Source organism: Triticum dicoccoides, chromosome 1B (genome assembly GCF_002162155.2).
Source record: "Triticum dicoccoides isolate Atlit2015 ecotype Zavitan chromosome 1B, WEW_v2.0, whole genome shotgun sequence".
Classification (NCBI taxonomy): Eukaryota; Viridiplantae; Streptophyta; class Magnoliopsida; order Poales; family Poaceae; genus Triticum; species Triticum dicoccoides.
Genome location: NC_041381.1, coordinates 196,933,856 through 196,944,591, shown reverse-complemented (window position 1 = coordinate 196,944,591; position 10,736 = coordinate 196,933,856). Strand labels below are relative to the sequence as shown.

The 10,736-nt window shown below is 42.4% G+C and overlaps 1 protein-coding gene across 1 annotated transcript; it reads right to left on the bottom strand.

Moving 5' to 3' along the window:
* Positions 1-6,120: 6,120 nt before the first annotated feature.
* Positions 6,121-9,301, bottom strand: LOC119328025 (glycerophosphodiester phosphodiesterase GDPD6-like). The gene is made up of 8 exons (XM_037601070.1): positions 9,087-9,301; positions 8,588-8,775; positions 7,757-7,940; positions 7,581-7,655; positions 7,266-7,375; positions 6,918-7,136; positions 6,675-6,830; positions 6,121-6,595 (listed from the first exon to the last, which is right to left on the bottom strand). The coding sequence occupies exons 1-8, from the start codon at positions 9,097-9,099 to the stop codon at positions 6,392-6,394; spliced, it is 1,149 nt and encodes a 382-aa protein (XP_037456967.1). The 5' UTR covers positions 9,100-9,301; the 3' UTR covers positions 6,121-6,391.
* Positions 9,302-10,736: the final 1,435 nt, after the last annotated feature.

Sequence of the window (10,736 nt, the reverse complement as noted above, 5' to 3'; positions counted from 1 at the left end):
AACAGATAGTTTTGTGATAAGGTAATTCGTAATGGGTAACAAGTAACAATAGTAACAAGGTGCAGAAAGGTGTCCCAATCCTTTTTTTGTAGCAAAGGACAAGCCTGGACGAACTCTTATATAAAGCAAAGTGCTCCCGAGGACACATGGGAATTACTATCAAGCTAGTTTTCATCGTGCTCATATGATTCGCGTTCGTTACTTTGATAATTTCATATGTGGGTGGACTGGTTCTTGGGTACTGTCCTTACTTGGACAAGCCTCCCACTTATAATTAACCCATCTCACAAGCATCCGCAACTAGGAAAGAAGAATTAAGGTAAACCTAACCATAGCATGAAACATATGGATCCAAATCAGCCCCTTACGAAGCAACGCACAAACTAGGGTTTAAGCTTCTTTCACTCTAGCAACCCATCATCTACTTATTACTTCCCAGTGCCTTCCCCTAGGCCCAAATCATGGTGAAGTGTCATGTAGTCAACGTTCACATAACACCACTAGAGGAGAAACAACATACATCTCATCAAAATATCGAACGAATACCAAATTCACATGATTACTTATAACAAGACTTCTCCCATGTCCTCAGGGACAAACGTAACTACTCACAAAGCATATTCATGTTCATAATCAGAGGAGTATTGAATAGCATTAAGGATCTGAACATATGATCTTCCATCGAATAAACCAACTAGCATCAACTACAAGGAGTAATCAACACTACTAGCAACCCACAGGTACCAATCTGAGGTTTTGAGACAAAGATCGGATACAAGAGATGAACTAGAGTTTGAGAGGAGATGGTGCTGGTGAAGATGTTGATGGAGATTGACCCCCTCTCGATGAGAGGATCGATGGTGATGCGCAGTGATTTCCCCCTCCCGAAGGGAAGTTTCCCCGGCAGAACAGCTCTGTCGAAGCCCTAGATTGGTCCTGCCCAGGTTCCGCCTCGAGACGGCAGCGCTTCATCCCAAAAGCTTCTCCCTGATTTTTTTTTCAGGGAAAAAGACACCATATAGCAGAGATGGGCATCGAGGGCCTGCCAGGGGGCCCACGAGATAGGGGGAGCGCCTAGGGGGTAGGGCACGTCCTCCACCCTCGTGGCTGATTGGTGGCCCCCCTTTAGTCCTTTCTTCGCCCAATATTTTTTATATATTCCAAAATTAATCTCCTGAAGTTTCAGGACTTTTGGAGTTGTGCATAATAGGTCTCTAATATTTGCTCCTTTTCCAGTCCAGAATTCCAGTTGCCGGCATTCTCCCTCTTCATGTAAACCTTATAAAATAAGAGAGAAAAGGCATAAGTATTGTGATATAACGTGTAATAACAGCCCATAATGCAATAAATATTGATATAAAAGCATGATGCAAAATGGACGTATCATCATGCCATTGCTGCAATGCAGAAAGTGAAGCTACATCCTGAAGACTTTGTCAATGATTTCTTCAAAAAGCCCATGTACTGTGAAACATACAAGCATATAATTTTCCCAGTTCCAGGTCCTGACCACTGGCCTCATACACCTCGAGATGACATATCTCCACCAGTGTTCAAAGAAAAGAAGGGGAAAAGCGAACTGTCGGGAGGTAAGGTATATTTGAGGTGCCAGCAAAAAAGGACACCTCAAGAATTGGTACTGTGACATGTAGCAACTGCAAGAAGCAAGGCCATAGGTTCAACAATTGTGGTGACCCTTTGAAGCCTAAGTTTCAGATGAGGATGAACAAGCACCAGGTCATTTGAGGCAATGTTTCATTTCATTGTTTCATTTTTTACAATGTTTCTTAATTGTGTAGGAAAATAGAGCAAATTACTCTCAAGCTGGTTCTTCTATGGCTACAAATGCTCAGAGGCCTCCAAGAGTACCTTCTGCAGCAAGAGCTACAACTTCTACACCTTCACCAGGTCCAATTGCTACTCCTAGGTCAAATAAAAGGGTTGCTTCAACTATTCCAGCAGCAGCAGCAGCACAAGGACTAGCTAAGAGGAGTAGGACTAACACTTCTCCAGCATCGGCAACAACACCAGCTACAAAGAAAAGCACCAACACTTCTTCTCCTACTAAGAACACCAGATCATCTACAACATCTCTAGCAAAGAACACCAAGCTTGCAAGTGCCCAGAGAAGAACATTCATTGCACCAAGGCAATCAACTTCAACTATTGTCCAGGCTCGATCAAAGAGGATCAGGAAGCCAAGTGGGAGGCTGAAAGACTATTTTTATGCAAGTGGTAACTAGATAGCATGTCTGTATCTGAACTTGAGTTCATTTGGGTTGGTTGTGTTTATGTAAGTGAACAAATATGGCTAGATTTGTGTCTTTAGGTTGAACTGATGTGGTTTGTAGTAACTATACTTTTTTCTGTGGTTTTTCCTGTGTGCTTTCAGAGATATTCAGTCAGTTAATCTTGTGTTGGTTCAGACAGTTAATCTGGTGTTGATTCAGTCAGTTATTTTTCTGAGAGTAGTATACACTGATTCCGAGTAGCATAAATAAATTCAGAGTAGCATACATAGATTCAGAGTAGCGTGTGTAGATTCAGAGTAGCATAGATAGATAGATAGATAGATAGATAGATAGATAGATAGATAGATAGATAGACAGAGAGAGAGAGAGATAGACAGATCAGTCATAATGCTCGAGGAAACGAACCCACTTAGCCTTAGTAGCTGGATGAGGAGCCATGACTGCTCTTCTCCTCGCCCAAGCAATGATTCTCTTGAAGCTCCTTCCCCTGCCACCAGGGAAAACAAGATCAACCTCTTCATCATTGCACTTCTCCAGCACCTTATCAGAGAGCCGGCGGTTGTACTCAAGCTCCTGCTCATCCTGGGCAGCCACCTCTTCCCTCTGCCTACGCCTCCTCCTCCTCTGTTGTGCTGCTGGAGGCCTCACCTCCACGGCCTCTCCCTCCTCCTCTGTGACATCTCCCATGTCAGGATCCATCTCTAGGGTTTGATGTGGGTGGCGGCTGATGGAGTGGCTGGGAAAGGGTGGCCAGGGTGGGGAGGGGTTTATATTGACAGTGGTGGAGGGGTGGGTTTTAGTAGGCCTAGGGCAGTTTCATTTGGTTAGAGACTAGTGACCCACTAAGCCCAACACCCCTATACATAAATATATGAGTTCTAAATACAGATAACAGAGAAGAAGAATAGAGACTAGTGGCCAACAACATATAAGATCCATTACAACACTTACTCCTTAATACCATAGCATTGGAGATCCATTACAACATACTTAAGAACATAGCAAATATGGTTCTTACATAAGACACTAAAGTTCAAATGCAGTGCCAAACCCTAGGTTAACTTCACATTCCCCCAAAATGTACACCCATATAATCACTTGAGACAGTTAGGCCACATCCTTGTATATAGGCCTTGGATGTACTTCACCAACATTTCACAGCAACTTCATGACTCAAGGATGGCCTTGATTTGCTCTAACTTATCCTTGCTGCCATACCCATCTTTCAGCAGCTCAGCAGCAACTTGCTCAAGCTTTGCCTTCTCCTTCTTTAGCCTTCTTGGTGTTCTTGATGATATCAGCCTACTTGGCTCTGCAAAATGCACCTCTGCTAATTTGCAAGTTTAAGCTTTTCCATCTGCACCTCCAACCTAGCTTTCTCCTCTACCTTCTTCTTCTTCTTCTTCTCAAGTTCTTCCCCCTCCACTTGTTTCTGGTTCACCTTCTTGTCCACCCTACCATCCTGCCAATCAAACATCTTGGATACATCTTCTACAAGCTTGGTGTACTCAATGCAAAGCTTGTCATTTTCAATCTTAAGCTTGGCCAACTCCCTGTCATGTTCAGTACTAACCTTGGCCAACTCCTTCTCAAACTTCTCCTTGTCAAGTACCCTTCCTAGGTTCTGCTCATGGAACATTTCCCATAGCTTGCACAAACATCTCTGAAGAACAGGAGGCCAAGGCCCATCAACCCACTCTACAACACCACAATTCACACCATTTTCCTACATTTATAAAAGTGATAAGTTATTACAATGCCATGATTAGCTTATTTCACTACCATGATTAATTTGAAATTTTCTAACAATGAATAACATAAATGAGATATGATAAGTTATTACAATGTCATGCTTAAGTATTCAAAGTAACAAAGAAAAACATAAGTGAAATAACAACCACTATCTTATCAGTGATAAATCGTTGCATCATGTGCTGCACTGAACATCCATATGTAACAAACTTAATTGACATCTAACCTGGACTGGGCAGCCATAGAAACGCCTTCCTGTTACAATGCCTTCAAAAGCCACACTCTTAATAGGCCTCATGTGGGGCAGAATGCATTTGGGTTCAGCAAGCTCAAGTTGGCCACAAAAAAGGGGCTCCACAATGGTGTCTGGTTCCTCCTGCAACCAAAAAAACCAAAAGAACACTGGTTTCAATCACCACTCAAAAGCACAATAAATTTGCACTGTTCATTAACCCTAAACACTCAACAAATCCCCAAATCAGCAAGAACCCTAAAATTGTACAATGATGAACCCTAAGTTACCTCAATCCTACAACCAACCCCCACCCTCACTAATCAAGATCCATATCACAGAGACAACAATAACCCTAAACTAAGCAAGATTCATGGTTGTAGCCTAGGCCTACTAGCATTTAACCCTCACCCTAGCCCTAGGTGGCAAGGAATAAACTTACCATAAGTCCCATGTCCATGCTGACGACCTCGCAGTCATCGTCGGAGCTCGTTTCCTCGTCGTTCCACGAAGGCATGGCGGCAAGGAGGTCGACGGCGGCCGGCCTCGAACACGGCTAGCGGCGGCGAGCTCGTACTAGAGCAGGGGAGTGGGAGCAGGGGAGTGGGAGAGTGAGCAGGGGGGTGAGCGAGCAGGAGACGGCCCGACCGACGAAGGGGTATTTACCCTGTTCCGACCGAATGGGTCGGGCTAACGGCCGTCAACTGCTGCGCCGTGAGCGCGCGAGGCCACGTGGCCTGACCGGTGGGCCCAATCGGTCAGGAAAACGGTTAAAACGCTAGTCACCGAGGTTTTGGGTTTTTTGAAACAGCCGACCGCGCGTTTGGTAGTTTTTTGAGAAAAAATAAAATGTGGTAGTTTTTTGGAACCCTAGCCTATAAACTAGTAGTTTTATGTTATCTACTCGCTACGACTAGAATACCCAACCTCTGTTTCACAATCTATCGCACATTCCTTGGCGAGTTGGGGCTGAAGAAAATTGCACCCTTCAGTTTATTAACACTTTGACCTGAACAGACTGCATAAATCTGGAGGATCTCATTAACTCTGTCCGCACTTTGAATATTTGCACTATGAAGATCATACTATCATCGGCAAAAAGCAAGTGATATACCCACGGTGATCTCACTGAAACTCAAATACCCTACACTCTATGCTGATTATTTATTAAAAAAATGCAGTAGGGTGTTTACCTACTGTTTACAGTAAAAAAAACTCAAATACCCCTGTCCACATATGCACCACCATATGAATTGAGCAAGGAAGTGAGTCATTCGGCACACAGTAGGAAAAGAAATGGTGATATGGGATCTCCCCGCCGCAATCTCATGAGGGGGTAAATTGCGGCAGTAACTCACCTTTCACTTGCACCGAAAATATGACTGAAGACACACATTTCATAATCAGCCGGATAAAATTAATGCTAAAGCCCATCTTCCGAATAATGCCATTCCACTCTATTATAGGCTTTCATCATGTCTAACTTAATAACACAAGAGTAATTATCCCTTTCTTCCTTCTCATTGCATGTACACTCTCAAAAGCCACAACAACATTACCTGTTATCATGCGCCTGGAAACGTTGTGGAAGGGGTTATTGAGGATCTGAGAAAGCACCACACCTTTGCCTATTACAGCCAAAAAAAAGGGAGAAAGGAGGATAAAAAGAAACACACCTAAAATTGGGGCGATGGTGCGAAACCCTGAACCCAAACTTGAAGCAAGGCAGCCAGAAACAAGGGAAAAAGAAGTAGGATATCTTCAGAAATCGCTACAATAACAGTGGAAGTTTTTTTTTTTTTTGCGGAAGAATAACAGTGGAAAGTTAGATCATGCACATATTTTTTTTGTTTGCAAGGAAGAGTGACCCTTATTCGAGGTTAGTAGGCAACAAATAAGACCGCACACCTAATTATCCATGTTAAAAATCGTTGGCATGCCCCACAGAAACAGAACGAAAAATTTCACTAAATGAAGTTTTTTCGAACTCTATGATGCTCTGCTCGTGATTTATAGGAAGCAATTACATAGAATGGTATTAACCAGTTCATTTTCTCGGTACTGACAACAATGAAATAGCTCCTGAAAGGGAGGAGGTATACAGACTTGGCAACCTAAGCTTTAGTGAACATCAACCTTCAGCGTCTTGGCGATCTCATGCAGGAGGTCCTCTGCACTTCTTTTCCTTCTTTTCGTGTGGAGCTGTCCACTCCTGGTACTTGTGCAAGCTGCCCGTGAAATCGGTGAACAGCGCGTCGACTCCGATTTCTCTGAGCCAGTACTCATATTCAGCATAAGGGTCTTGATGGAAGTCGAAGTGCAGGAATGAGTTCTCATTTCTGAATGTGTACGGATGCACCTACAACGCCACCATGATTCAGCATGGTACCTGGCATATGTATATACGTATATATAAGAGAGAGAAATGTGTTGCTCACCTGAAGATTCAGAGTGTGTGCCCGTGCCACAAGATTGGTTGCAGGGCCTAGATGGTTATTCTTTGGGGGGATAATTGTATCCTTCCATGGCCCAATCCCAATTACATACTTCCTTATGAACGCGAGATAGCCGTTCGAAGTTATCTCATAGTATGACTGCAGGTTATAAATGGTCTTTGAAAACTAGGAGTTTTCGGGTGATGAACTTGGTAGAAAAAAAATAGTGCTTACTGCTGATCTTACCTGGTTGGTATCTTGAGTTGGAACTGTGGTATCGTATATTAGAAGCAGTTTTGGAGCATTTGTCATGTTTGAGATGTAAATTAGTGAAGTTGGAGCAAAGGATTGGATGAATAGTGGCTTCTTGAGCCAATCTTTAGACATATATTTGCCTTTGTAGCCATGCTTGAGAAGCGTCCCGACAAACTTGTCCTCAAACTTCTTGCCACCTGACCACTTGACCTGCATGTTTATTTAGACATTTAGTAATCATATTGTGGAAAAAAGTCAAAAAATAGGTAGATATTAAAGTTGGTTCATTCTTAAGTAAACAAAGTGTCCTCAGGAGTTGGTCAGGTTGAAATCACCTACATGCTGGTTGATGAAAATAGGATTCTTGATCTCTGGGTATATTCCGACCACCCTATCAGCATGAAGTGCAATCAAAATAAACTCATCAAATGTAAGAATATTGTACTTCCCTGCAACATAGTAGGAGAATATTATTAGCAGTTGCAAAGGGAATAGGGATTATATATTTATAGGGACATTTAAATAGCAATTTATACAAATCAAGGCATACGAGTTATACTGTATTTTATTTCACTAGTGATGAGATGTGAGCAGTATTTAATAAAGCAGAATGCAACATGAAAAAGCGAGAGATAGAGAAGACAAGAGCTATACAATTATACTGTTGATCCCTGAAATTGTAGCGCTGTTTCACCCTCAGTGATTTCAGTTCTCTTAAAGTAAAATCCACTGGAAGCAAGAAGAACTCCAAAAGTCAAAGTAGATTCACAGCCAAAAATGTCAGAAATAGCAAGAGCAAGAAAAGAAGCTTGAGACATGGTGTCGCATACCGATAAACCACCCAGTCAACTTAAATCCCTGGACATCATAGGTTCTCTTCCTGCCAGCAAACTCGGTACGGTTCACGATGTCCGTCGTGGCATCCAGGATTACATCATGGAAACATATCAGATGTCCGTCCTTTGATGCAAGTATATCAGTCTCTATGAAGTCTGCACCTTCCTCGATTGCCCTCTGCCATAAACAGTGCATATGTATATTCAGGTTTGCATTAAGATATTGGATTTCAGTCTTCAGAGAATCTCCATCAGTATAATAACAGGCTAATAATCTGGACATGACATGATCTTCGGGATATTGCTTCAACATACACCTCCTTTCATTACGGTTGGGCATGTGATTGTGCTGCCCTAAAATTATAGTACTACTAATCATGTACGTGCACGCACATCCAGTTTGACCGTAATATTATTTCCAACATTAACTACAATTAGTGTTTATTCCAAGATTAATTGATTTAATACAATTAATGTCATTTTTAATTAAGATTAGCGCAACTAATATGTTTCAAAATTATTGATGATGTGATGGATACATCATTGGATCAGCGTGAGACGTTGGATATAGGTGGTTGGATGGCTCGGATCATTTGGATTCACCGAACTCGTGCTTTTATAAGTATATATAATATAAATAAATAATATATAATATTAATATAATAAATAATAATGAGTAGATTATAACCTTCTTGGTTATTGTGGATCATTAGCATAAATAATCAATACAGTTGAATTTGACTTGACACTAGAATATATATCCATCTAAATCTGATACAGCATAGAAGGAAGGACAGATAATTGCATGAGTAATTTGCTGGTTACCAAATATGCCGCAGCTGTCTCTTCGGGTATTTCGCCATTGGAACCCCTGTGGGCAATGTTGTAAGGTCTGGATGTCTGTAGTGGCTTCTTCTTGTGGTTTACATCCAGCTGACCGTGTCGACGGGCAGCTGGGTTGGCATCAGATCCTCCGAGGAATAGGAGCACAAGGACAATGACGGAGGTGTGCCCTGTCAGAGAATGCATTCAGTTTACAGGATCTTGAAACTAAGTAGTATTAGTACTGAAGAGTCTGACGAACCAATTGGATACAGAATCCATCTTTGTCATATGAAGTTGCGCTACTCCGAGATTCAAAATAGTAAGATCATCAAATTCAGATCAAGTCGAGCTTAGCTTATGTCGAAGATTAATATTCAGATCAAGTCGAGATTAAAAACATACATGGGCGCTAACTCACATCAAATCTATGCACTATTCAGAGAGAGAGAGAGAGAGAGAGAGAGAGAGAGAGAGAAAGAAGCCATGGTGTGGTACTTACAGAGGGAAACCATGGTGCTTCTGCAGTTCTGCTGCCTCCCTCCTTTGCTTCCTTCTCCTCCTATCAGAGTAGCCGCCTCCACCTATCGGAGGCGAAGCTATTTGGATTTGGATTTGGACATGGCGTGAGCTGCTACCCCTGCATTTCTGCTGCTTCTTTGATTTTGGGAAGAAGATGAAGTCAGACTGGAGTTGGAAGTCCACTGGACAAACAGGGTGACTGGCTGTCCCGTGCCTGTTGCCCGACGCCCCGGTATATAGCAAGTTTGCTGCCAGTCAACGATTTCAGCGGTCAACGCATCTTATAAGAATATGCTGCCCTATGAGAATTTTTTATTTGGTCCTTTCTTAAAATTTGATTCTTTTTTGGCTTAAAAAACTTTTTTCTTTTTTTTATACTTAAACTTCATTTTGTTCCCTATGTGACACTCCCGTTAAATTTGGTAATGTTAAGTCTGACACAAAAAGACATGTTTTACCCTTATATAGTATAGTATGTGATCAGATTATTCACATACAAACAAAAGGTAATGCGCTACGACTCAATAGGATAGCACGAGAGTATTCCGCCAACATCGAATTGATCCGATCGATTAAAAGGTACTACACTAGTGTTAAAAACGCTCTTATATTATGGGACGGAGGGAGTATCTTCTATCGATTCGCGTACGCATGTGAGGTGCCCGCTAGACGTGCGTTAACTGTTCAGGGAAAATCAATCAAGCTGCTAGCTTGCATGCTTCTTGTGATAGCTTTGCACGTACTCGTGCGTGAGCAACTGAGTGTCGGGCTCTCGCAGATCGAGTTGTGCAATGCGACTGGTTGGCGCGGGTGCATAAGAATATTTAGACGTGGAATCTCCATCGCGCAACACTTTCATATATTTATACTCATGCTCCTTCTTTTCCGTTTCTTGGTGACATATACACCTGGGATAAAATTGTCTTTGTACGTCCGAGTTAACACTGTCAGATGGAAAAATGGATGAAAGTGTCACGTATGGAACAAAATGGAGTTTAAGTGTCAAAAAGGGAAGAATTAATTTTTCTGGGTAAAAAAGGGAGCAAATTTTAAGAAAGAGCCAAATAAGAAATTCTCTCATATATGCGCTACCTTCATCTGGGTTTATTAGGCCAACCCAAACGGGCGTCCCTCTGATCCGCCTTTCGTCTGTTTGAAGCACGAAAATGGGAGCAGGAAAATGGACACGGTCGTCCGCTTTCGGTCGAGCGGTCGTTGGTTCGCCCAACCGACATGCCGCAGTTCAAACCGTCTGTGTAATTAGACTTCGATTTTGGGCAAAAAAACCAAATAAACGTTGCAAACAATATAAAAACATAAATATGACATTAAAACGTCCACACATTCACACATCCAGAGTACCAAATTCAACACAATTCTTAATTAAACTAAAACTTAAAAGACATAAAATAAACTAGATAAAGGCCCGTTGCCGGTGAGGCCGCGTCGTCTCCAGGTTTACTCATCGTCGTCGCCTGTGAGGTCGACGTAGGGAGGTGGCTGCCAAAGGTGGGCTGGCGGCCCCTGCCAGACCGGAGGTGCCTGCGACGCCTGCACCACCTCCTCCCGTGTGAAAGAACATGCGGTGCCCCCATGTTTGGTTTTGCTAATTGATGACAATCTCTATGGA

Excerpts from the sequence above, each read along its gene's own strand:
- LOC119328025 (XM_037601070.1), bottom strand. Across the intron at positions 7,941-8,587 it reads AGACAGCTGCGGCATATTTG|AGGGCAATCGAGGAAGGTGC; the intron begins GTAACCAGCAAA and ends TGTTTATGGCAG. Across the intron at positions 7,656-7,756 it reads GTTGACTGGGTGGTTTATCG|TGGATTTTACTTTAAGAGAA; the intron begins GTATGCGACACC and ends TCTTGCTTCCAG.